The sequence below is a fragment of the Ursus arctos genome, unplaced genomic scaffold, assembly GCF_023065955.2.
Source record: "Ursus arctos isolate Adak ecotype North America unplaced genomic scaffold, UrsArc2.0 scaffold_14, whole genome shotgun sequence".
NCBI classification, from domain to species: Eukaryota; Metazoa; Chordata; class Mammalia; order Carnivora; family Ursidae; genus Ursus; species Ursus arctos.
Window position 1 is genome coordinate 10145484 of NW_026622808.1, and position 24880 is coordinate 10170363.

Genomic DNA, 24880 nt, shown 5'->3' on the forward strand with positions numbered 1-24880 from the left:
AACAGTGAGCTTCTTTGTCCTTTTCCCAAAAATAAAAGAGATGAGCCTAATACTTCTTCATTAGGTATAAGAATTTCCTTTCTAATCTTCGCTTGCTTATCATAAGTTCTTATCATAAGTAGGTGTTGAAACTTATCAAATATTTTTGAAAATTATCCATCGACGTAACCACAGAGTTTTATCTCTTTGGTCAATTAATGTGCTGGATTAAAGGGATGGATTTTCTAATATTGGAGCTCTTGGATTCCTGCGAGAACCTGTCCTTATTTGTGATGACTCTTTATTATTATGTTTTCAAGTTTTATTTATTTAAGTAATCTCTGCACCCAACAGGGGACTCGAACTCACAACCCTGAGATCAAGAGTGACATGCTCTATTGACTGAGCCAGCCAGGTGCCCCAGTATTTCTCTTATATTATTCTTCATTGATTGCGGAGCCAAGAGTACCCTGGCCTTATAAGGTGAGCTGCTCACCTTTTCACTCCTTCTCCCGATCTGGATCTCAAACATGCACTCTGGGCTGAGCCATGGCGAATGATCTGCCCCAGCTTCCTCTTTCCTAAACAGGCAAAATATTAGCACTCTTGTTTTGTAGATGAGACGACTGAGAGCCAAGAATAAATTCCTGGGTGAGATGGAGTTGAAACCTGTGATATTTTGTCTGCCTTGGGTCTACAGCTTCTAGGTCAAATCAGTAAAATAATCATCAGCGACCAGTATAACAGTTAGTTATGCATTAACAATGGATACTATTAAAATAATATCGCAAGTTTCCGAAGTTCACTTACTCATCAGTTTTTCGGAGCTGGAATGCATTTTTCCATAGAAACAAACAAGTAGGCTGGTTTCCCATGCCTGATTGCTTCCCTTGTCCCTTCGCCCCTCACCCCCCATGCTGTGGTGTATATCCCCTCAACGAACCCAGGCTTCCAGCCAGACCTGGTCTTTCAAACTCTGAACTAGACATCTATCATCATCTCTATATGACAAGCCTCTTCTCTGAAGGCTCCTTTCCTGGACCTTCCTTGGAGGACATCCTTCCCCAGCAGGTTTCTTAATAGAGGCTGATTTTTGGTCTCATTTCACATGCTTCAGGGTCCGGAACTGGGGGTATCCCCCGCTCCCCAGGCTAGACCACGATTCTTCCCTTGTCCTTCAAAATCCTGTGCTCCTTGGAAATTCACGTCTGGAAGTGCATCACCCACCACTTCTCATGGTTGCTAGGGTCTTCCCGCCTGGCCTCTCGCCGCAGGCCCTGAACGTCCCCCCCGCCCCCGGCCCCCGCCCCGGCTCATCATCTTCCCCATCTTCTCTTCCCATCCTCACTGTTGTCAACGTCAACATCAGTCAGGCTCCACCTGGACGTGTCCTCTCAACCCTCATCTCTGGTGAGCTTTCTCTTCGGCCCGTCCTCAGGCCCCTACGCTAGGCATTGTCGTTTCCAAAGCAGACTCCCCCAGTTTACTGAATTCAAGCCTCCCTCCTCTGACAATCACCGCCCAGCCTGCCAGCTCATGGTCTCATGTATCCCACTCCCTTCGCTTCATGGAGACCTCTAAACCATCAACCCTCTCTGTTTCTCACTACCCGCCACCCCCCCCCCCTTTTTTAAAGATTTAATTCATTTATTTGACAGAGAGAGAGAGCAGAAGCAGGAGAAGAGGCAGAGAGAGAGGGAGAAACAGGCTGCCACTGAGCAGGGAGCCTGACGTGGGACTTGATCCCAGGACCCTGGGATCATGACCTGAGCTAGAGACAGAGGCTTGACCAACTGAGCCCCCGAGGCACACCTCCACCAACCCTTCTTATGTTTACTTTCCTTCTTACCCAATTTTTATCTGCCATCCAACATATGAAACACTCTCATGCAAATAACCTTAAAATCCTTCTCTCTCTGTAGCAAAATCCCAATCCCGGTTAAGTCCAACGATCCATCCCCTTGCTCCTCGTACCCAACCGTTCACTTGAAGGCTAATAGACCAAAACATCCACACTGATGTTGACTGGTCACACTTGAAATTAGAGGCTCTTACCTGGGACCCATTTTGCCCCTCCCCTCATGTCTGGAGCCATTTTGGACGGTCACACTGGGGCTCAGAAGAGGGTTCTACTGGCATCTCACCGATGGAAGTCAACGATACTGCCAACCGTCCTATAAAGCACAGGGCAGTCACCTCCGACGAAGAATTATCTGGCCCCAAAGGTCAACGGCGCAAAGGGTGCTCATCGCATTGCCCCATTTTATTGCCTTTACAACACGTACCATTTTGCTTTTGTCTCTGTGGTCTGCGTCCTCCCTCTAGAAGCTGAGTGACAAGACCGCAGTGTCCTCATCTGTCCCGTTACAGCTGTGTCTCCGGCGTCGAGCGTGGGGCCTGGTGCGTTATACAGGCACGCAGGAAATATCTGTTGAACACGTGGATGAAAAATATCGTTCATTTGTAGTTTCTTCATGCGTTCCTCAAATATTTATTAGCGATAAACCCGGACCGTCTACAGTGGGAGCCTGACATTGAATAAATAACCATGCAGAGTAAATAGTTTGACACCGTGATAAGAACTTTGTAAGTGAAACCTCAAGCAGCCGTGAGTGAGAGAGCGTCCAGCCGGCGATATGGGGGGGGGGGGTCAGGTCAGGCTTCCCCGGGAGAGGTGCTATTTGAGCTGATGGCTGAGGGACCATTTGGTTAGTTGGGTAGAGGAAGGCGGGTGGGGGTGCACGGAGGACAGCATCCAGGCATAGGGAACAGAGTGTGTGAAGGGCACTGTGGTGGGAAGGGAAGTGGTGCACGTCAGGAGCAGAGAGAAGGCCAGTGTGACTGAGGGGTCGCCCCGTAAGCCAGGATAGGGCATCTATTTGCCAGAGAGAGAGAGAGAGCACAAGCAGGGGGAGCAGCAGAGACAGAGGGAGAAGCAGACTCCCCCGCTGAGCAGGGAGCCCGAAGCTGGGACTGGATCCCAGGACCCTGAGATCATGTCCTGAGCCAAAGGCAGACGCTTCACCGACTGAGCCACCCAGGCGCCCCTGGAAGATTTTAAGGATTTTAAACAGAAACTAACAAAACCTAAGCTTGAAACGAACAAGCAAAAGTTCACTTCCGGAGAATGGGTTTTAGAGGGACAAGCGGGCAAGCAGAGCCGTGCGTTTGGGGGCAGTTGTGGTGTGCAGGCAGGGGCGTCAGTCGGCCTGAGGTAGCGGCAGTGAGCCTGGAGACAAGCTGGAGTAACGAGGAACATAACATTCTGAAGCTGGAAAGCTCCTTAAAAAAACGAACAAACAAAAAAACAGCTCACCATTAATCAAAAAAGTAGAAAAATAAAAACGAATAACAAATAATTCATTAAAGTCTGCATTTTATAGAAGAGCAGGGTAATTAGCTTAGTGCCGGAGCCCTTTAATATTTCTACTGCATAAAAGGAGAGCGTTACAGAGAAATGGTTGAGAGGGGGAAGAAAAACGGGAAATGGGAGAGAGTTGAGGGGAAAGGGGAGAGAAATGGAGAGGAAGATGGGAAGGTGTGAGTAGGAGACCAGGGGCGGGGGGGGGGGGGGTCGGAAGGACTCTGGGCGAGGGGACAGGGAGGTGGCAGCGCTGGGCTCCTGGGCAGAGAAGGGGCTCGAAGGTAGACTCGGAGGGAGGGGCGCGGACTGGGACGTGGAAAAGGCAGGAAGGGGAGAAGACGCGAGGTGAGGGGGGGGATGAGCGAACGGAGACGCTTGGAAGAGATGTCTGCAGGGAGGCCCAGGGCCAACAGTCTCGGAAGAGTGAGAGCAGAAGCCCGAGGGCCACGTGGGAGTCTGAGGACTGACACCAAGGCCACTGGGGAGCTGGATGTGAAGGAGGACGGCGCCGCCAGAAGGGGAAGGCGCACAGGGTCAGGTTCGGGTTCAGAAGGAAGGAAAAGGAAATGTGTGCATGGCTGCAGGGACCGGGAAGTGAGAAAGTAGAGGACAGGTCTGGAAAGATTCCAAGGGAGGGGAATGACCGGTGTGGCCAGGAATCGAGAGAGGCTTTACCTTGCTCCCCACCTTCTGCTGACTTCTGGCCTCAGTGTTTTTGCCCCTTTGCTAGGAAGGAGGCTTGAGGCGGGTGGGGGGGATAGGTGATGGCCGGGAGGTGGGGTGCGAAGGGCCCAGGCACTAAGTTATGTCAGGGATAGGGACTGGAATGGGGAGCCAGGAAGATGGGGGTGTTTGGGGCACGATGCCTGGAAGCCAGGTGTCAGTTGGAGGGCAGTATAGGAGGGGGGCGGACAGTGGCTTCAGGGCGTGGCTCTGGGAATGGAGACTCCGAGGACACTGCCGAAGTGCGGGAGTTCTGAGGGACTGGAGCTAGGGTTCCTGAAGCTGGGGACGGTTAGGATAGCTAACTGAAAAAAAAAGGGCAGAGGGTGGGGGCGAAAGTAGGGCGGGACAAAGAGCGCCTGGAGGAGAAACCAAGAGTCCTTGCGGGGGGGAGGGGTGAGAAGGCGGAGAAAAGGGGCCCCGGGCGTCCCCCAGCTCTGGTTCCGCAGTATCGGCGGCGCACCTGCTGGGGACAGGTGAGGGGCATCCTGGTGCCCGAGGGAAGTCCAGTCTAGAGGGGCTGACTCTGAGCTTGGAACTCTGGAGAAGCCTCCACCTCTTCCCGCCCCCCCCCCCCCCCCCCCCGCAGTCCCAGCCCGGCAAGAGAAGGGGCGTGACCCTGGCGCTCAGGTTTCTTCCTCTTCACCTGGGGCAGGAGGGGTGAGGGCCAGGACTTCCGGCTCAGGTGAGTGTCCCTTCGGTGACGTCAGGTCACTCTCGGCCGCCCCTCCGGTCCGTCCCGCCCCGCGCTCCCGGTGCCCGCGGGGGGCGCGCCCCTGACGCCCTACATATACCCAGGAGCGACGCACCTGTCCGCCCGCACCTGCCCGCTCACGGCTGTGCAGCCTCTCCCTCGCACAGCAGCCTTGGGCCGACAGCCCGGGGTACTTTGGGGACCTCGAAGCGCCAGGACCGCGCGCACACTGCCCCTCCGCCTTTTGTTTGGGTCGGGTCGCCGGGAGCGCCGGAGGGGACCGCCTGGACTTCGTCGATCGCTTTTTCGACCATCAGTGCTCGGGCGGAGCCTGTCCCTTGAGCTGTGAAGACCCTCGCCCCGCCGGAAGGATCGATTTGTGTTTTCTTGGGTGATAAAAAGATTTGGAATCACCTGACCCAAAAACTTATCTTTGGGTGACTTAAGACGCCACTACAAATTGTGTTTTTGTGGGGCTGACCCCCCAAGCTTTGTCTGTTTTGCCGCAGGGTCGCCCGCCCGGCGTCCCCAGCCTTCTCTGAGCGCAGACATGGCCAATTCGGGCCTGCAGCTCCTGGGCTTCGCCCTGGCTCTGCTGGGCTGGGTGGGCCTGGTGGCGTGCACCGCCATCCCGCAGTGGCAAATGAGCTCGTACGCGGGCGACAACATCATCACGGCCCAGGCCATGTACAAGGGGCTGTGGATGGAATGCATCACGCAGAGCACGGGCCTGATGAGCTGCAAATCGTACGACTCGGTGCTCGCCCTGTCGGGTAAGGCCGCGGGGTCGACGGGGCGGACGCGCCCGGGGCTGTGCGCGCGGGGCGCGGGGCGGGGAGCGGGGCAGGGCGCCAGGCCCCAGGGCCCGACGCTCGGGGTTGCCGGGGAGCAGGCGGGGAGGAGGAAGCGGAAGCGGCCGGGCAGGGGTGCGGGGAGGGCCGCAGGCCCGGGTTCCAGCGGCTGTACGTCGGCCCGCGCCCCGGCCAGCTGCCCCCCCTCCCCGCCCCGGCGCCCGGCGGCCCAACCCCCTCCAGATCTCCTCCCGCGCGGGCCCGCGCAGGTGGCGGCCTCTGTCTCCCGCCCTTTTCTCCCGGACAAAAGGCGGCGCGGGGCGGAGGGCGCGGGGTCGGCCGAGGAGCTGTGCGCTCCGTCAGACGTGGGCCGCCGCCTGCGGCCTGTAATCTTATCGGCCGATTAACCGAAGCCACAAACCCGGTGGCCACGATAGCGGGGTCAGCGCTCGGCCGCGGGCCGGACCGTGCGGCCCGCGCGGGGACTCCGGCCGCCGCCTCCGCTCCCCTCCGCGGGCCCCGTTCCCTCCCCCCCCCCCCCGGGGCAGTTTCATCGAAACCCTTGCGCCCCGGGCGGGTCCCAGGGCCGAGAGAGGGCGGGGCGGGGCGGGAAGGCCGGGAAGCCGGGAGGGGCAGGATCCACCCGCTCCATCCGGGGCTCGGACACAGAAGGGGCCCCAGGCCAGAGGCCGGCGGCGATCCCAAGGCCCGAGCCGTCCGCACGTCCAGCAATGAGGGCGTCCTTCCCGCTTCCCCGCAGCGGCCCTGCAGGCCACCCGAGCCCTGATGGTGGTATCCCTGGTGCTGGGCTTCCTGGCCATGTTCGTGGCCACCATGGGCATGAAGTGCACGAACTGTGGGGGAGACGACAAAGTGAAGAAGGCCCGGATAGCCATGACCGGAGGTATCATTTTCATCGTGTCAGGTGAGCTCTCCCCCTGCATCCGGGAGTGAAGGTGTGCAAGGTGCTGGTTTGGGGTCTCCTAATACATCCGAGCCATCCTCTCTCCAGGTCTTGCTGCCTTGGTAGCTTGTTCTTGGTACGGCCACCAGATTGTCACAGATTTCTATAGCGCGCTGGTCCCCATGAATCTTAAGTAAGTATGGGAGCCCTGCCTCCTGAGGGGACGACAGGTCTGAATTTCTGGTGTCAGGAAGGAGGATTTCTGATCCTAACCCCCTCTCTCCGTAGGTACGAGTTTGGTCCTGCCATCTTCATTGGCTGGGCAGGGTCTGCTCTGGTCATCCTGGGAGGTGCCCTGCTCTCTTGCTCCTGTCCTGGGAGTGAGGGCAAAACTGGGTACCGCGCACCCCGCTCCTACCCTAAGCCCAACTCCGCCAAGGAGTACGTGTGAGCTGGAACCCCTTGCCCCAGCCTGGCAGCCTCTGGTGTGCCCAGGTACCGGAAATGACCCGGGGCAGATCTCAGCCCGTGGGCGGGGTACAGAGCAGAAGCCTTGTCACCCCAGCCAGTGCAACATGTACAGTTCCACAGGGGGGGGGGGGGGGACAAAAAGAGGGGGGTTGGGTGTGCTTTTTGTACAGTAATAAAAAAGTATGTTTTGGAAAGTAGGCTTTTTTTTTTTTTTCCCTTCTGGGCCTCTGCTTTCTTCCAACCCAAATCCTCGCAGGAAACCTGGAACCTTTAAATGCACCTGCTCCAGCTTAAAACAGGACACTGAGCACCAGTGGTGTGCAAGGCTCTCCCTGTGGCACCACCATTCCTTGTCATTCAGGCCCCAACACCGACTACTGACTCTGAAAGACTCCGGTGCTTGGTCTCCCTCACCTCTTCCCATTCTTCAGTCCCTTCCACTCCAACTCTTGCTTAAATAGCTACCAAAGTTCCTTTCAGTAGAAAAATAAAGACTTTATTAGGCAGAGAGGGGAGAGGTTCCTGTTCTTTTCAACTTCCCCTAATGCCCCTTGCCCATTTTTTGTCCAGATGGAAGTTACTCTCTGACTCACGACCTGGGGGTGACAACAAAGATGGGGGCAGGGACAGGGCAAGGCCAATGCAAACAATGAGAGGACGGTTATGGGTCCAAGGTCTTTCTCCTCCCTTCCAATTCCGGGCCAGTCAAACATCCAGGTCATCATCTGGGTCTTCCTGGTCCAGGTCATCATATGCGTCGGGCTCATAGAAGATGTGGCTGGTGGCCTGGCTGGGCCCAGCACGCAGTAGAGCCTGCTGTCTGAGGAGGGAGAAGGGGAGAGTTGGTGCTGGTGAGGGGGGTAAGGGGTCATATCTGCATACTCTCTTCCTGGTGACGGACTCCCTCGTCTTTGCCCCTCCAGGTCTTCTTGGTCCAAGTCTCTTTCTCTGGCCTCCCTGTTTATTTGGTTCTGAAGCACCACTTGGTCCTGGGATAGAACTTTTAAACCGCTCTCCTGATGACACCTCACATTTTTAACAGCTCGAGGGCAAGGATCCTGCCACAGTTTTGCTTCACCCACCCACACACTGGGCAGACAACAACAGACATATGCTGAAGCTGTTATTAACCTGCCACACCCATCTCGCTTCCTGTCCTCCCAGCACTGTTGCTGGAGGTCGGCAGGGCCACTTCCCCAGGGTCTGGGCTGGTTCATCTCAGAGCCAGATTGCTCTGTGACCCAAGGTTCTACTGGAGAGAAAAGAGACATAAAGGCCCTTTTGCCTTGTTGGGAGTATGAGTGGATAGAGAACCACTCCCCAGACTTGTCTCTGGAGGTGGACTTCAGCCCCTATAAAGTCTGGGAGGTTAACCAATAACCCGCTATCACTCCCATCCCAGCCCCAGACGCTGGGTTCTACTCAGGAACCCAGGCAGTTAGCCCCCAACCATACTTTTCAGAGCTGAACTGGAAGGGCAGTGTCAGGCTGTCTTTGGCTTCTCGCTCTTTCTTGGACAGGTGAAGGTTAAAGGTCACATGAGCTGTGGGGTCCACCTGGAGGTACAAAGGATGCTGCCACTTCGCCTCATGGCTGGAGGCCTTGACCCCGCCCCCCCTCCCTTGTTCTGGCTCTGGCACCCTTAGATACCGGGGCTGTGTGAGGATCTGCGTGGGGCTGGGACTCTAGTGGGGGTCCCCCTTGGAGATCCAGGCTGAAGTCAGGCAGGATGGAGAACCATTGGGTCTGCAGAGAAGAAAGAGTATGAACAAAAAGGTGTTTCCCATCTTACGGAGCAAACCAGGGAGAACTTGGACCTAAAAGCCCCGGCCCCTGAGCATCCCTCCTCAGCCCTCCTTCAAACCTCTCCCTTGGGATTCATTCCTTCTCCCCCAGGAACCACTCCCAGGCTTTTGTCCTTTGCCATTTTTTAGAAGATGACACCTCCTCCCAGCTAAGCTCAGGGGACCAGCTAAGCTCAGGGGACCCGAGTCAGACAACCTTGAGTTCAAATCCTGACTCTACCGCTTATTGTCTGGAACCCTGGGTAACCCCCCCCACGCTGCTCGATGGGGAGAATGAAAGCATCCACCTCATGGGGTAGCCGCGGTGAAGATTCAGTAAGGGTAATGATGGGACGATGACACATGGGGAAGCGCTCCCTCACCTCCGCTCTCTTACTCCCCTTCTGTGTGACCCCGACCTCCCTCCCGGGCTTCCCTGGGGTTCTCCTGACCTGATGGGCTGGGCGCTGTCGGGGCCTCCGAGAGAGGATGTGGGCCGAAGCCTGGCCCATTGTCCCACTCAGGGTCACTTCAGTCTGGGCCAGGCTGCTCAGTGCTCCCAGGGGGCCCGGGCCATGGAGCTCTTCATGGAACAGGCCGAGCACTCGCACGGGCTCTGCCGGGGAGCCGCCACCTGGAGGGACAGGGAGGGTGGGGCACGAAGGGCAGGATGGAACATTCAGGAGGGAGGCCTGGGATGGAAGAGTAAAGGAGGAGCACGCAAGGTGAGGCCACGTTCCATCACGGCTCAGGCCGGACTTCCCTCGGCTGGTCTCGGGGCTCTGGAGCCTGCTTCGGCTTCCACCCTCACTGCGAATCTGAATGCGGTCCACTCCGACTTCAGTCCCCAGGAGCTCCTTCCTCACAGCCCTTCCTCACCTGCTCTCTGCCTACTTTCCAGTTTGGTCTTACACGCTGAACTCCTTGCAGGTTTGGGAACTTTAGCTTATGGTCCCAGTCAGTGCCTTTGGTTCCCTCCCTTTCTCTCTCCCTTTCTGGGCGCGTTGACAAAACATTAGGCGCTGTGCCAAATACTTTCACGTTTCAATCCTTACGAAGGCCGGCATTTTTAGGCTGAACCACATGAAATTGCTATTATTTGACACGTGTGTGTATCTGACCTACCAAACCAGGACTCCAAATGGTTCACCCTAATACTATCCGTTCATCCCCCCCCCCTTTAAAGAGTAAACTGAAACACTGAGCAATCAAACACCTTAAAACTAAGCTAGGTACCTGACTCGAGAGTCCACTGTAGAACCCAGAGCACGCTTCAAGGCTAGTCCCAGGGCCCCTGTCTGCCCAAATTTGCCTAGGGAACTCCTTGTTCTCCAGACAGCTCTTTGCCTAAGGCACTCGGTGCCTGTTCCTTTATCGTCACAGCTGTTATCAGACTATCTTGTAATCGCTTATTTATCTGTTTGTGTTCTTTATGGGACTTTGAGCAAAAATCTGACTAGTCTTTACCTTCTCATCATCTAGAATTGTACCTGACACGTTGCGTAATTCTTATCTGTTGAGTGAACGAATGAAACCAATGACTAAGAAAGAACTTGGAAAAGAAACAATAAAGTGATTGATAGATGGCATCACGAAAAAGTCGAGATTGAGAATAAACGGTAAAGAGATGGAGTAAGGCCCAACTGGAGCTCTGTAGCGTGTTTTTTTTTCTTAGGATGGAAAGGGGCTTGTTCCTTGACAGCGGAAGGTATATGAGAAGGACGAAGGGGAGTCTCACCAGGGTGGGCGTGCTGACGGCTCAAGGCACCGAGGGCCTGGCAGAGGGCAGTACAGGGAATGTGCAGCAGCAGCCAGCTGAGTGAATCGAGAGCAATGGTGACAGGACCAGGATGTGTCCTCCTGCACATGGCTTGCAAGGCTCCCAGGGGTCCCCCTGGAAGGGCTTCCCCAGTCTGTGACCAGTTGAGAGGGTCCCTGAAGAGGTCATGGTAAATCAGCCTACAAAGGGAAAATGGGAGACAACTTAACACTGCCCCCTCCCCTCAATCTTGACCTTCACCCTGTGATCTTTGGGGTTCTATTTTTCTGACTTAATATTCTAATAGTAGTGAAAAGTAATATTGAGAGATAGAAGATAGTGATTGACAGCACAGACTTTGGTGTCAGACAGCCCTGAGCTCCAAGCTTGGCTTTACTACTTACCCAAGGTCACCTGATAAATTACTTAATCTAAGACTCAGTCTCCTCAGTTGTAGAATAGGGATACCAACTGCTTGATTCTTAGAACGATGCCTGACACATAGTAAATGCTCGATAAACATTAGCTATCATCATCATCATCAGATATTTCCCAAGTGGTGCCTAATACGTGTCATTCCCTGGACGGATGGAGAAAAGAGGACATGACATGTGGTTCCCGAGAGTAGAAGAGCTTAGAAAAGATCGAGAATTAAATCACGTGACACTAACTACTAATAAAATAGCAGTATAAGCAAAGGAGTCTAGCATGGGACAGGATTCATGGTGGCCAAGCTTGTTCCTAGACACCTCCTTTCTATCTTTTGCTTCTCTTATAAATACTATCTTAACATAACCTATCACAAACTCTGATACAAAGTTAGGGCTGAGTAGACAGATGTGATCTACTGAGCTATCCAGACCAAAGAGTAGTCTTTTTCAAAAAAGGCACACAGGTGGGTTCAGGAGCCTCCTGACCTCTTCCCCACATCAGTCTACTACTCCTGGAAATTCTACCTGCTAGAGTCCTTTTACATTTGTTCTAAACTCTCTATCCTTACTGCTACTGTCTTAAGTAGCAGACCCCTGTCATCTCCTAACATCATTCCCTGGCATTCATTAGGGTAGTGACCCCTTCTGTCTCATTCCTGTGCCTACCACGGCACCTGTTTCATAACCAGTGCACAGTGCATATGCACCCCAGTGTATCTGGAAAACTGCCAACAGCCTTCCCTCCTGGTCTATCTCCAGGCTGCCCCCTTCAAACCCCCTTCTTCACACTGGCCACTGGAGTAGTCTAACAGCTATGATGTTATCACTGTCCTCCCAAATTTTGAAATGACTCTCACTACTTTTAGAATAACGTCTAGGATCCTTTTCGTCCTCTGTAAGACCTTTTACTATGAGGCACCTTTTTATCTTTCTGGACGAAGGAAACTCTTCTGCCTCCCAAGAACAGTATGCTTTCACCTATGTGCCTAATTTTGCATAGGCTGTTCCCTCTGCCTCTAGAACAGATCACTCAGTTGTTTGCAGCTAGGCCTGATACAACTTTGTTGTTTTCTTTCTTTTTTTTTTTTTTTAAAGATTTTATTTATTTGACAGAGAGACAGCCAGCGAGAGAGGGAACACAAGCAGGGGGAGTGGGAGAGGAAGAAGCAGGCTCTCAGCAGAGGAGCCTGATGCGGGGCTCGATCCCAGAACACCAGGATCACGCCCTGAGCCGAAGGCAGACGCTTAACGACTGAGCCACCCAGGTGCCCCAGGGCTGATACAACTTTGGAATCCATGTCTGGATGAAGCATCATGAAATTCTGAATAATTAACTCAAAAAGGCAAAATGTGTTTATTGGTTTTTTTTTTTTTTAAGATCTTATTTGTAAGTAATCTCTACACCCAACGTGGTGCTGGAACTCACAACCCTGAGATTGAGAGTTGCAGGCTCTGCCCACTGAGCCAGCCAGGCGCCCCAGAACGTATTTATTCTTACCCTCCAGTACAGCCTCTGATGCAAAACTACACCACTGGCCTTTTATCACGCTCTATTTCTCTCTCAACTTCTACGGTCTATGCTTTAGATTCTCCAGATACTCACCACTGCTCATCTCTTACGCATCTGCGCCTCTAGAAAGACTCCCATCCATTCAATGAATGAATACCTGAGTAGCTGCTACCGCACACCAGGTTCTGCGCTTGCTGCTGCAGACGAATTTCCTTAGAGGCCCCACAGCCAACGCACTCTCTCCCAACTTACCGGCTGTTGATACTGGAGTCAAAGCCTTCACGGAACTCGTCCTCGCTCACTTCGCAGCCCAGGATGTGGACCTGCTCCCCACTAAGGCAGAGATGGAGCGTGTCACAGAGTCGGGACCGGGCTTCCTCCTCCCCCCCGCCCCGGGAACCTCTGGGAGAAGCTGGGGGATACTCACCACAGTGCAGATTTCTTGATAAGCGCCTTCAAGAGACTGCGCCCCTCCCACTCCACGGAGTCTGGGGAGAGCGAGGGACGGATAAACAGCGTGAGAACGCGGAGGCTTCCGTCCTCACGAACCCCTGGAGGCCACCCCTAGCCTGGGACACATGGCTCTTCCTCTCTGCTTCCGCCCCGGGAGCCCGGCACGGAACCCCCTGTGCCGCTGGCCCTCACCCCGCAGCAACACGAAGCCGCCCAGAGCCAACACCGACTCCATCTCCAATTCGCGTCCGGTCCCTCCTCCGGCGCCGTCTGATGGCGTCACGACCCGCTGCCCCGCCCCCTCCAGGTGAAAGGGGCGGGGCACCCATGAATCCTTCCACCACTGACACCCGGCCTAGTCTGGAATGAGAGGTGATTGTGTTCAACATCCCAGGGCGGGAGTGCTCACGCGGAGGGGCCCCTCCCGAGCTCTGGAGCACAGACGCCGGACATTTTTTCCATGACTAGGGCTGGAAGAGCCGTTGGGGCAGTTGTCGGTGGGAGGGGGAGGAGGCCGCACGAGCTCGTCCGACCGCCCGAACCTCGGCGGCAAGTGACGTCACTCCGCCCCGCCCCCGCCGCTCAAGGCGAGGCCCGCTTCGGTCCCAGGCCCCGCCCCGCCGCCACCTTCCGCGCTTGCGCGATACTGCGGCCTTGTTGGGCGCTCAGTCCGCTTTTCTTACCCGCCCCCACAGACCGAAGAGGGGGAACTTTAGTCCCGGTGAAGCGAATACACGTCACCACCGGAAGCAGTGTCAGAGGGGAAGAGGAGGGGGGAAGAAAGGAGGAGGGAGCCCTTAGGGCAGTAAAATGGCGCCTGTCAGAGTGGGAAATCCAGCTGCAGAGGCTGCAGCCCCGCTCCCCAGCGGCTAAGACACCCCCGACTTCGGGGAGGGGGAGGCCGCTCCGGTCCAGCCGTCCGCGCCCTTCGGCTCCCCCTCCCCCTCCTTCCCCGCTCCTCCGCTCAGCTGGCCCGTTCGCCGCCGCCCCAGCCCTTCGCGCGCCCCGGCCCCCGCCCGCCCTTTCCCGCGGGCAGCCCCCTAGCGCGCCTGCGCAGCGGGCCACCCTCCGCTTCCCCCTTCCCCTCCCCCTCCCTTCTCCCTGGCCCCCTCCCCCACTACCCCCTCCCCCAATTCTCCATCCCCTTCCCTCCTGGTCTCGGAGGACCCCGTCCTACCCCGACCCGTCTCGGCCCGCAACCTCCGCGAAGCCGTCGGTGCCACTCCCCGCCCATGTGGGCCCCCGCGGGCTGCCCACGCCTGTCCCCCAGCTCCCGGTTCCGCTGGGCTTTCCCCTCGCCGGGGGTGGCTTTCTGAGCCGCCCGCTCCGCGCCCCTCTCTGCAGCCTTTCCTGCCACTCGGGGCCCCCGTTCCCCCTCCCGGCGGCGGGGGGCTGCCCCCGGGGGGCTGGCGGAGTTGGGCCGCGGGGGCCCCGGGGCCGGCGGTGCCGGGGTCATCGGGATGATGCGGACGCAGTGTCTGCTGGGGCTGCGCACGTTCGTGGCCTTCGCCGCCAAGCTCTGGAGCTTCTTCATTTACCTTTTGCGGAGGCAGATCCGCACGGTGAGCCGGGGTGGGCGCTGGTGGTGGTGGTGGTGGTGGTGGTGGTGGGAACCCATGTCAGCGGTGCTCACGGGTTTTCGGAAAGTGTCGGGCCTCTGTTTAGGCTTCGGAACGGAGTCCTGGCGGCTGCTTTTCCCGTTAGAGAATTGGGGCATCCTTAGCTGGGCATGGGGTTTCGGAATGGGGACTGGGGAGACCCTTGTAGTAGAATCGACGTGGGGGGCTAGTCGGGAACAGGATTTGGCAACTCTTGGGGGCTAGTGTGGTGGGTGGGGCGCCGTTTAAGAAAGCCGGAGTTGTTGTTAAAGAAACGAAGAGGAGGGAACACCTGTTTGATGCCACTAGCTCTGCCGACGTGGGCTTGTGGAAGACCCTCCGCGTGTGCTGGGTCTTGTAACAAGGAAGAGCCGGGCTTATGTGTCAAGGGTAGAGGTGGGTGGGAGAGCATATGTAACAGACAAGGATGGGCACTTGGGAAAAGCCTTGGGTGTGAAGGAGAAACCCCTGCGGTTCGCAGTAAGGGGACTCCTCCAAAAAGGCCCTGGAAACTTATTTCAGAGTGTGGCTGTCTGGACTTATTAAGACCCCGGGACTGAGAAGGATGCTTCTACGTTGGGCTTGAGGGAAGGGAGCACATTAAAGTTTGGGTGTTTCTGTGGGAAGACGGGTGCTTGTGAGTTGTGGGCTTGAACCAGAGAGCACACTTGCCTCCAGGAGACCCCAGCATGGTGAGGGACACTGTGGGCAGTGAAGTACCCAAGTATCTCTGGGTTCCCTCCCCCAGAGCTTTTCTCCAAGGTCAAAGTTCTGTAGGCTAGCATCATTTAATGAATGTGCTCTTGTGTTCTCCTCACCACTGGGGAGAGTCCTCTGAAAGGAGTCTGGGGAGAATTCAGTACCCCGAGGTGCAGAAGTTCTCTGGTCTGCCCTCTTTGGCGTCCCTCAATACAACTTGGAAGAGTAAAAGCAGCTAGGGCCTGCTTGGCCAGAGAATTTCCAGAGAGCCCCGGGTGGAGGTGGGGGTCCTGGTTGACTTACTGACTTGGGGGAGTGGGCCCGGCCGGGATCCGGTGTCTCCTCCACCACTTCCTGATTTAGGGTGAGAATTGTGCTGGGTGGTCATAATTGTAGGCAGGGCTATTTCCCTGAAACACCTTGGCAGCCAAGAAGAATTTGGGGTCAGAGATGCTGCGATGTGTGTGGGCTAGCTCCTGGGTTTTTCTTTACACGTTAACTACTGTCCTCTCTGCCTGGCCTTGCTCTGAGCCCCCCCCGCCCCATTTCTGTTCTGGGTGCAAGGAGTAGTGCTCCAGCCCTTCCAGATGCTAGTTACTTGCAAAATTGCTTTCCTCAGGGCAGCACTGAACCCACAGCCTTTTGTCTTCCCTTCCTTCCCTTCCAATCTGGTTTCTCCCCCCACCCCCTTTCTGGCAGATGCTCGGAGCATTCCCTACATGCCCAGCATGTGCAACCCGAGATAGCAGGGCAGGACACCCGAGCTGTCACTGCCCTCATCCCGGCCCTCATCCCAGCCCAGGGAGAAAAGAAGGGCAGATGCCTTGGCATTATGGGGAGAGGGCCCTGTGTTTTGCAAGGGGGGAGTCTGGTTCTGGTGAGGCTGGGGCCTAGGGATGGACTGAAGAGCATTTGTCTGTGCTGAGAAGAAAAGAGCAGGGAAGGGATCGCCAGGCTTGCATGGGAGACATCTGGGTGCTAGAAACAGGAGCCTCTAGAGGAGACCTGGAGAAGCTGGAGGGTTGAGGTGGTGACGTCCTTGTCCCTTCCTCACCTCCCTCACGGCCCTTATTTCACCCTGGCCTTCCCAACACCCTATCTGTCATTCTGGTGGGTGGGGCTTTCCAGTGCTGTGTGCCCTGCCCTGGGTACCGGAATAAGGAGGCAGGTCAGAGGGCTGAGGTTCTCTGCCACTTGTGACTTGGCTGGTAGAGACAGAAGCGGACAGGTGGCTGGTTAAAATAGGCCTGGTGGCCCCCAGCCAGAGGAACTTAGCTGACCTGACAACCCCTGGTTTCCCTCATCCTCCCTTCCCCTTAGGTACCCAAGGACCTCCTCCTGACTCCTCCTCTCAGCCCACGAAGGAATCTGAGGCTCTCAGTTCCCAAAGGGAGGTGATGGGAGTTGTCACAAAGGACCCTTGGGGTGGAAGTGCGGAGGGCCATGCATTTCTTTGTTGTGGCACAGCGCAACCATATGATGGTCACAAGGGCAGGTGCTCGGGTCGGATGGCGTGGGTACCATCCTGGCGCCACCACCGCATCGACCCTGATATTAACTGACTGTCCAGGGACAGGGTTCTCAAAGTACGGCCATGATTGAGACGACGTGTATGCTGTCGCCGAGTTTGCATTCTAACTAGGTGGACAGGTGACCAAATAAGATAATTCTGGCTGTGTGGTCTTATGTGGTCCTGCCTAAGCCTTGGGCCTTTCGTTGTTTAGAGGCGATGATATTGTTGTCGGTATTCTTCTTATTACTAGGGTTTTGAGAGTTAAATTAAGTAATCCTCAGTCGCTACCACGATGCCCAGCATACAATAAGTGGTTCTAGTCAAGATCTCCTTGTCAAGGGTTCTAATCCCCTCTCTTGCTGTTTGTAGGTAATTCAGTACCAGACCGTTCGATATGATATCCTCCCCCTATCTCCTGTGTCCCGGAATCGGCTAGGTGAGCGTGCTGGCTGGGAAGATTCTTTTAAGGTGAGGTAGGCTTCAGGGTGTGGGCTGGAGGTTGATGGGTGTTATCCCTTTGTGTTGTGGTTCAGGTCAGGTGAAGAGGAAGATCCTGGTGCTGGATCTGGATGAGACGCTTATCCATTCCCATCACGATGGGGTCCTGAGGCCCACAGTCCGGCCTGGAACGCCTCCTGACTTCATCCTCAAGGTGGGGGGGGGATGGGCAGTGATTGGACGGTCATGTCTGTTACTGTGCTCCGACCTGGACCTCCTTTCCTAATCCCAGAGCGTCTCATCCCTGTCCCCATCCTCTGGCCCCAGTGGCAGCCTCAAGGAGGGAAGCGGGCAGTGGGAGGGTGGGGGTGTCCTTTCGGCCTGTGCTCTGCTGCTTAGGACACCCCCGAGCCCTTCCCTGTTGCTTTACAGGTGGTAATAGACAAACATCCCGTCCGGTTTTTTGTACATAAGAGGCCCCATGTGGATTTCTTCTTAGAAGTGGTGAGTTCATAGAGACCAAGGGCAGCTCTGTGAGGAAGGAATGGTTTTAGGGCTCTGGGAATTTAGACGACTTGGAGGAAGTAGGGGCTGAGGAGAAATGGGTATGGGCGGTTTTGGAGAGGGGAGGCTGTGGGACAGTCAGAGCTTGGATGGCTTTCAGTAGTTTGGGTTCATGTGCTGTGCTGATGCGATTCTGTTCTTCCACGGGCTGCCTGCTCGTTTGTTCTTGTAGCTCTGAATCTAAAGGGTGTGTGGTGCCCAAGACTGAGTTTGGGGCTTTCAGAGTTCGTGTCCTCAGAGACCTTTGATGTTGAGAGGCCCGCAGGACTAGGCTGGAGTCCTGGTCACCCCTTGTGACATCTCCCTCTCCCCCACGCGATTTCAGGTGAGTCAGTGGTACGAGCTGGTGGTGTTCACAGCAAGCATGGAGATTTACGGCTCTGCTGTGGCAGATAAACTGGACAATAGCAGGAGCATTCTCAAGAGGAGATACTACAGACAGGTAAGGGGCTGCCCTCCAGAACGAAGAGGGGGCTTGGGAAGCAGGCCAACCGGGGGGATCTGAGTTTGAGGCAGCTGCCCGGAATGGGACCCTCTGGGGGGTGAGGGGAGGTGGACCGCATAACCCCCTTTGTGGGAGTTAGCTGCCCATGGGTGTCGTTGGGACCGCGCTGCGGTCACAGGGGGCGAGTCTCCTCTTGATTCCCAGCTCGCCCTACCTTCCAGCACTGCACTTTGGAACTGGGCAGCTACATCAAGGACCTCTCTGTGGTCCACAGCGACCTCTCCAGCATCGTGATCCTGGATAACTCCCCAGGGGCTTACAGGAGCCATCCAGGTATGGGAGAAGGCGGCGAATCTGGCAGGACCAGGAAGTGGTTCTGAGAAGGTATTCTGAAAGCCTGGAGCTGGGATTCCTGGTTTACTGTAGGTCAGGATGCAAGGTGTTTCTCTTTTATGTGAGACATTTCCCTTCCCCCACACGTCCATTTCATAGACCGTGTTGCTCAGACCAGATTTGCTTCACAGACATAGTGGTAATGACTCTGCGTAGAGGCTTTACGCTAACGTGAGACAGAGTGATTAAAAGTTGATTTTATTTAGGAGGATGAATCCAGAAGGTTTTACTTAGGTTGCTGGGTTTGGGTGGGTCGGGGAGAGGAACATATTTTAAAGTAACAATCCCCATTCCCAAATAAAAGAAAAATCAGCCTGTCTCTTGAACTCTTTTTTTTTTCTCATGCACATTTATTTTTACCCGCCCCAGACAATGCCATCCCCATCAAATCGTGGTTCAGTGACCCCAGTGACACGGCCCTTCTCAACCTGCTTCCGATGCTGGATGCGCTCAGGTAAGAGACATTAGATACTTAGATTTCTGAGGAAAGGAGGTGGGGGCTCCCAAGAGGAAATAAAAATGTGTCCTGCTTGACTGACTTTTCTCTTTTCCCTTAAGAACTTAGCATTTGAACCCAAGCCTTCTTACAGTAAAGCTCATCACTTTTAGCCAGTGGGTTTTTGGGCAAACTGGACCTCAGTTTCATGTGAAAATGGTGATCACTTCCACCCCACATCTCCAGTGAGGCCGCCTAACCCTCGTGTTGTGAGGCTATCAGCTATAAGGACTCTACCAATTCAAGTTCTTGTTGTCCCAGGTTCACCGCTGATGTCCGTTCTGTGCTGAGCCGAAACCTTCACCAACACAGGCTCTGGTGACAGCTGCTCCCCCTCCACCTGAGTCGGGGTGGGGGGGAAAGGGAGGGTGAGCCCTCAGGATGCCGTCTGCTGCCCTGTCCAGTGGTGAGGACTGTGTGGGCAGGGTCTGCCCCTCCAGCCCCTCTCTGCCCTGGAAGCCCTGCACTCCAGATGGAGTCCGGATGGACACATGGGCCAGACTCTGAAGCAGCCTCACTCTAACTTCGTGTTCGCACTCCCTGGAAACCCCAGACTGGGACATGCGCGGAGGCCTAGGAGAGCCGACACTGTCTGGTGGAGAGACAGGACTGGGCAGAATGACAGACATTCGGTAATCCGGGAGGCTCAAAGAAAAGCCAAGCCAGCTTTGTTGTGATTTGATTTTTTAAAAACTCTTGTACAAAACTGATCTAATTCTTCACTCCAAGGGCTGGGCTGCGGGTGGGAAACTGGGATTTTTGGGCCACTGGATTTTCCCCAACTTGTCCCCCCCGCCTTTTTCCTCTATTTTCCCTTCTTCCTAGATTCCCTCAGATCTGTAACCAGCTTTCTCTCTCTCTCTCTCTTTTTTTTTTTTCCTTTCCTCTCTTTTAAACCATGCATTATAACTTTGAAACCAAAGCTGCCCTAGGTCCTTCTCTCGGGGCTGGGAAATGAGGGGAGGAGCCTTTGTTCACACCCACCCTGTCCCTTAAGCAGGAGGGACGAGGATCGAGGAGGTGCTGTTGGCTTTGGGGGAAGGAGCAGGGAACCTCGACATCAGACGGTTTGGCGGGAAGGGCCTTAGCCACAGGATGGTGCCCTGCTGGGGAGAGAAAGGACAGCTGTGTGTCCCGAGGGAACCTGAGCGGCAGGGCAGTAGGACACAGCGGTACCAAGGGAGGAGAAAGCTGGACCAGAAACCAGAGAGGCGGGACTTCGCCGGGGGACCGACGTGGACAGGGCAGGCAGCCGCTGCTCGCAGGCGGCGGGCGCCCCAGCCCTCGGCCCCCGGTCGGCAGCCACCCTGCCGGCTCCGCCCCGCCCCTCCCCCTCCCCGCGGCCGGCTCTACTTCCCGCGGCCGCCACGTGACGCTCCGCCCTTCTCCGAGATCACATGATTTTTCGCGGGGACGGACACTGAAAGTGTTCCTCCGCGCTGACGTAGTCCCTACCTTTCGGACCTCCTCTCCGGTCCCTATTGGTCCACTCCTTCTTGGAACCTAAGCGTTCTGTGCGTTTCTCCGAATATGTATTTCGTTTCTGCCCTGCTTTCTTTCCGGAGACCCAGCTTCTCCGTTTGGGTACTACTTTGTTTTGGTGTCAGCTGCCGCCTTCGGCGTACCAACGCGTTTCATGAATAGCTATCCTTATAATTATCTCTGCCTTCACTCCCCTCCCCCTTTCACCTCGTTTCCGAAAAGAACTTTCGGAGAACCGAGCCTCAAATTATAATTAGCAGCTCCTAGCCCTTTTGGTCTCCAGCTTGGTGGGGGAAGGTCGGAACGTGGGTTTTCAGTTATTTTCGACCATAGCACAAGCCAACCACCTTTGCTACGTCGCCTGCGTAGCCCACAAGTTGATTCCAAAGCGATTACGCAGACGGCGTGAGGGGGGTGGTCAGTAGGTGGTGCTACGCTGGCGGCGTCCGGGCCGCTGCGCTAGTGGCGTAACCTAGCAGGCGGGGCGGCCCCGGACGGTCGGGGGCGGGGTTGGTGAATAGGGAAGTGGCGCAAGTCCCGGGATCGCTCCGCTGAGTCCGCCCGCGCGTCGCCGCCGTCGCCGCCGCCCCCCGTCCCGGCCCCCCCGGGTTCCCTCAGCCCAGCCCGGTCCAGCCCGGTTCCCGGGAGGATGAAGTTCGTGTATAAAGAGGAGCATCCGTTCGAGAAACGCCGCTCTGAGGGCGAGAAGATCCGAAAGAAATACCCGGACCGGGTTCCGGTGAGGACAGTAGCCAGGGCCGAGGGCGCGGGGCGCTGGCTCTGACGCCACAGCCCGGGGTTGGGGTCCGGCCGCGCAGCGCGGGCATCGGGCTGCCGGCCGTGGCGGGGTCGGGAACGGCCCGAAGCTGCTGTTGCTGGGACCCGAGGTTGAACGGAGCGGGCAGCGGGAGAGCTGGGGGGTGAGGGGACGTGGATGGCAGAGGGAGACGTGGGGAGTGGTGTGGGAGGCTGCAGGGAGTTTGACAGTCTGAGCCTCACATGGCCATCCCCCCCCAGCTAGCTGGGTGTTTGAGGTGGACGCTCTAGTCGGCCCAGACGAGTCATCCCTGCCTGATTACGAGAGTTGTTTATTATGACTCTCTACCGAGCGATCCTGGATGTTTAGGTGAGTCCGACGCAGTGGGGTCAGGATCTCTACTCGAGGCTGCACCGCGTGTTCTGAGACAAAGAAAAATGAGTCGGATGGGTTTGGGTGCTAGGAATTTTGTTACTTGAGTTCTTGACAGGTGTAACTGTGGGGCTGTCTACCCAGTATTTCCTAATTTTCATCTTCTCTTTATCAGGTGATAGTAGAAAAGGCTCCCAAAGCTCGGATAGGAGACCTGGACAAAAAGAAATACCTGGTGCCTTCTGATCTCACAGGTGGGGACCTGACCGGTACCCAGGTTTGCTTCCTGCGGGTGGGAGTGCAGTCTCTGCGGGAAGAGGCTCCACAGGCCATTTGTGACCCTCTGGGGCTTTATCATACCTTGTCTCTCTGGTAGTTGGTCAGTTCTACTTCTTGATCCGGAAGCGAATTCATCTCCGAGCTGAGGATGCCTTGTTTTTCTTTGTCAACAACGTCATTCCACCCACCAGTGCCACAATGGGTCAGCTATACCAGGTATGGTGACTGGAGAGGGGTCGAGGCTTTGGCGGGGTGTTGGAAGAGCTTGAGGGGAAGAGAGTTTCAGGTTAGCAGTTCTTGGACTAGCTGGCTTGCTTAGCTCTCAATTTTATCTTTGACATCAAAATTCTGGGGGTAGTCCTCTGTTGAAGGTTTGGAGGAGGCAGTAGGAGTAGAGGCAAGGGAAGGAACAGTGAGCTGGAGCGATGGTTCTGACCCTCACTCTTCTCCAGTTTCTCCCGCTTCCAGGGCAGCAGGGAACAGGTTGAGATCTTTTTGCTCAGGACTGGTGCTAGGGCTAATACTGCTTGGCTGCTAAGGCCTGGAGCAAGTGAGGGAGTGAATCAGGGCCGGAGTGTTTGGGGGCTCTTCAGAAAGAAGGGGCTTTCAAAGAATGGGTCTGGGCAGTGGGTGGTTCAAGTAACTACAGACCAGATGTCGGAGTACCATCGTTTTCTGCCTCCGCCCAGGAACACCACGAAGAAGACTTCTTTCTATACATCGCCTACAGTGATGAAAGTGTCTACGGTCTGTGAAGCTGTTCCCCCTGAGGTGGGGGGTCCCATTCTACAAAGAGAGAGGTGGCCCCCCTTCCTTGATCTACTTCTCCTTCGGGCTCAACCACCACCTCCCTTCTTCAGGACCTGCACTTCCTAATGTTTGAGGCTCTCCTCCAGCCCCTCTTAGCAGGAGGGCTCCTGGGGGAGGTGGCCTCTTGGACCTCTCCTTTCTCCCCTTTCTCTTACCACCTTTCCCACTCTGCTGTAGACTTCTCGACTGTCAATCTGTCACACCCAGTGATGGTTTTGGTTTCTGTTCCCTTTCTAACTGCCCAAGGGGCTCAGAACCCCAACATTCCCTTTCTTTCACTACCTTCTTTTTTGGGGGTAGATGGAAGGGACTGAAATTGTGGGGGAAAGGTAGGAGGCACATCAATAAAGAGGAAACCACCAAGCTGAACTGGATTTTGCTTTGTGTTGCTTCCTGCCCCCTTTGTCTTTTTAGTTGTCTTCTGGTGGGGAAAGTGGAGGTTGGAGGGATAGTAATATATTTTGGTTTATTCTGTTGTTGGGTTTTAACTTACGAAAAAAAAAAGTTTTTGTTGTGACGGAATACTCCGAATGTCGTTTTGTGAAACTTCAGTTTTATAGACGTGTGTATTGAGTCCCGCTGTAAAAAACACAGTGGTTTGTTTTGTCTTTTCCTTTGGGTTCCTGGGGAGAAAGTTTGAAAGTATCTGCTTTAGAGAAATGCATCCAAGTTCGTTATAGCCTTTGGATTAAGAAAGAGATTTTAGTGCGTGGGAACTGGCCAGAGGACTCTGTCGTCGGTTGCATCTCACTTGGCCAGACTTTGTGCCTGTGGCCGGTGGGTGGAATTCAAGGGAGGGAGAAGACGGGGAGGAGGGAGCCATTATCATCAGGAGAACTTCATTCCCCAGCAGCCACTTCTCCTTCTGGCCGGAAGTGGGGCGGTCCCCCGGGGGGAGAAAGAAGCCGCAGAAAGAGGCAGTATGGTGGCCGAGAGTTCTAATCCCTTCTTTTCCTTCGTTCTTAGTCCCGCCCAGCCTACATTTCCCAGGAGCCTGCGCGCGCTCTTCCGCTCTACCCTCTGCTCCCAATCTCCCCGCCACTCCCCGGGGGAGGGGAGCGGCTTAGTGCGCCTGCGCTCTTCCTCGGCTTGCTGGGAACTGAAGTTCCGGAGGCCTATACAGTCTCTTTTCCGCTGCCCTCGGACGGACTACAAGCCCCTTGATGCATTGCGCATCGGCGCCCGCGAAGGGAGGGGGCAGAGAGAAGGAGGGAGGGAGGAGGGAGGAGAGAGGAGGAGGAGGGAGCAGGCGGCCGGCGGCGCGGGGGGAGGGGGCCCGGTCCGGGAGTGCGGGAGGCAGGGGTAGAGGGAGGTGGCGGTAGCGGCTAGCGGACTCGAGTCATAACCGGGCCGAGGCAGACACCTCTGTGGAGCGAGGCAGTAGGAGCACCGAGCACCGGAGGCGGCACCGGGATCCCCGGCTCAGGGGAGGGGGGGCGCCGGACCGGGAGGAGGGGAGGGGGCGATGCTGGAAGCCATGGCGGAGCCCAGTCCCGAAGGTGAGCTCTCGACCGGCACGGAGCGCTGAGCCGGTGGGGGGCGGGCGAGGAATCAATTGGCAAACTTGGAGGTCGAGCCCCGGAGCCCAGCGGGGGAGCGCGGGGAGGGGGTCGGGGGCCTGCCCCTGGAGGTGGGAGAGCGACGAGTTGAGAGACCTTGGTGAAAGAGGAGTGGGAGACTGGGCTGGGGGTAGTTGGAGATGAGACACTGTGAATGTGTGTGTGGGGGGGTGGGGAGTGGGAGCTGGAGCCCCGGAGCTCCGGGGTTAGGGGCCGAAAGGGCCTCCAGCACGTTGGGGCCCTGAGGCTGGGAGGCTGGGGGAATGTGGGAGCCGGAGAGTTGTTGAGGAGGGAGGATGTACAAGAGGACTGAGTGAAGAGCCGGGTAGTTCGCTGAGGTGGGGGAGTTTGTGGCGGTGGAGCTCCGGGTAGTTGCCGCCGGAGATACCCCGGTGATTGTTGGAGGGGTGGGCAGATAGTTGTGGGGAGAAGAGGGGGTCTGGGTATTGTCTGCGGCAGAGAGACCTGTACAGGGCGGGCAGTTGTGGGGAGAGAGAGCTGGGAAGCGAGGAGAGCCGGGTAGTTGTAAGGGTGGTGGGGCGGGGTGTGGGGGGTTGAGACCGGCGAGTTGCGGGGGGGGGGTTGTTGGTCGGCGAGGGCTAGAGCCTGGGA

At 56.1% G+C, this 24880-nt stretch overlaps 4 protein-coding genes across 4 annotated transcripts; 3 read left to right on the forward strand and 1 right to left on the reverse strand.

Moving 5' to 3' along the window:
• Positions 1 to 4842: 4842 nt before the first annotated feature.
• Positions 4843 to 7120, forward strand: CLDN7 (claudin 7). Its single transcript, XM_026520819.4, has 4 exons — positions 4843 to 5533; positions 6312 to 6476; positions 6564 to 6648; positions 6744 to 7120. Exons 1-4 carry the CDS (start codon positions 5311 to 5313, stop codon positions 6904 to 6906), a joined length of 636 nt encoding a protein of 211 aa, XP_026376604.1. The 5' UTR covers positions 4843 to 5310; the 3' UTR covers positions 6907 to 7120.
• A 280-nt stretch (positions 7121 to 7400) lies between these two features.
• On the reverse strand, positions 7401 to 13419 carry ELP5 (elongator acetyltransferase complex subunit 5). Its single transcript, XM_026520817.4, has 8 exons — positions 13056 to 13419; positions 12838 to 12898; positions 12663 to 12743; positions 10449 to 10669; positions 9163 to 9344; positions 8577 to 8672; positions 8382 to 8482; positions 7401 to 7746 (listed from the first exon to the last, which is right to left on the reverse strand). Exons 1-8 carry the CDS (start codon positions 13096 to 13098, stop codon positions 7632 to 7634), a joined length of 900 nt encoding a protein of 299 aa, XP_026376602.1. The 5' UTR covers positions 13099 to 13419; the 3' UTR covers positions 7401 to 7631.
• Positions 13420 to 13996: 577 nt separating this feature from the next.
• On the forward strand, positions 13997 to 19931 carry CTDNEP1 (CTD nuclear envelope phosphatase 1). Its single transcript, XM_026520818.4, has 8 exons — positions 13997 to 14425; positions 17043 to 17109; positions 17207 to 17325; positions 17544 to 17615; positions 18001 to 18117; positions 18342 to 18453; positions 18883 to 18967; positions 19271 to 19931. Exons 1-8 carry the CDS (start codon positions 14324 to 14326, stop codon positions 19329 to 19331), a joined length of 735 nt encoding a protein of 244 aa, XP_026376603.1. The 5' UTR covers positions 13997 to 14323; the 3' UTR covers positions 19332 to 19931.
• A 1072-nt stretch (positions 19932 to 21003) lies between these two features.
• On the forward strand, positions 21004 to 23078 carry GABARAP (GABA type A receptor-associated protein). The gene is made up of 4 exons (XM_026520820.4): positions 21004 to 21230; positions 21796 to 21874; positions 21997 to 22115; positions 22589 to 23078. The coding sequence occupies exons 1-4, from the start codon at positions 21141 to 21143 to the stop codon at positions 22652 to 22654; spliced, it is 354 nt and encodes a 117-aa protein (XP_026376605.1). The 5' UTR covers positions 21004 to 21140; the 3' UTR covers positions 22655 to 23078.
• The last annotated feature ends 1802 nt before the right edge of the window (positions 23079 to 24880 follow it).

What these genes read in the sequence shown, in the direction of transcription:
- CTDNEP1 (XM_026520818.4), top strand. Translation starts at nt 14,324, where the DNA reads ATGATGCGGACGCAGTGTCTGCTGGGGCTGCGCACGTTCGTGGCCTTC. An exon ending in TGGATTTCTTCTTAGAAGTG is followed by an intron (nt 17,616 to 18,000) that starts GTGAGTTCATAG and finishes ACGCGATTTCAG; the next exon opens with GTGAGTCAGTGGTACGAGCT. An exon ending in GGCTTACAGGAGCCATCCAG is followed by an intron (nt 18,454 to 18,882) that starts GTATGGGAGAAG and finishes TACCCGCCCCAG; the next exon opens with ACAATGCCATCCCCATCAAA.
- GABARAP (XM_026520820.4), top strand. Translation starts at nt 21,141, where the DNA reads ATGAAGTTCGTGTATAAAGAGGAGCATCCGTTCGAGAAACGCCGCTCT. An exon ending in GGTGCCTTCTGATCTCACAG is followed by an intron (nt 21,875 to 21,996) that starts GTGGGGACCTGA and finishes TCTCTCTGGTAG; the next exon opens with TTGGTCAGTTCTACTTCTTG. An exon ending in CAATGGGTCAGCTATACCAG is followed by an intron (nt 22,116 to 22,588) that starts GTATGGTGACTG and finishes GCCTCCGCCCAG; the next exon opens with GAACACCACGAAGAAGACTT.
- ELP5 (XM_026520817.4), bottom strand. Translation starts at nt 13,098, where the DNA reads ATGGAGTCGGTGTTGGCTCTGGGCGGCTTCGTGTTGCTGCGGG. An exon ending in GACAGCGCCCAGCCCATCAG is followed by an intron (nt 8,673 to 9,162) that starts GTCAGGAGAACC and finishes TCTTCTCTGCAG; the next exon opens with ACCCAATGGTTCTCCATCCT. An exon ending in TTCCAGTTCAGCTCTGAAAA is followed by an intron (nt 7,747 to 8,381) that starts GTATGGTTGGGG and finishes CTCCCTCCTCAG; the next exon opens with ACAGCAGGCTCTACTGCGTG.
- CLDN7 (XM_026520819.4), top strand. Translation starts at nt 5,311, where the DNA reads ATGGCCAATTCGGGCCTGCAGCTCCTGGGCTTCGCCCTGGCTCTGCTG. An exon ending in CTCGGTGCTCGCCCTGTCGG is followed by an intron (nt 5,534 to 6,311) that starts GTAAGGCCGCGG and finishes GCTTCCCCGCAG; the next exon opens with CGGCCCTGCAGGCCACCCGA. An exon ending in TATCATTTTCATCGTGTCAG is followed by an intron (nt 6,477 to 6,563) that starts GTGAGCTCTCCC and finishes TCCTCTCTCCAG; the next exon opens with GTCTTGCTGCCTTGGTAGCT.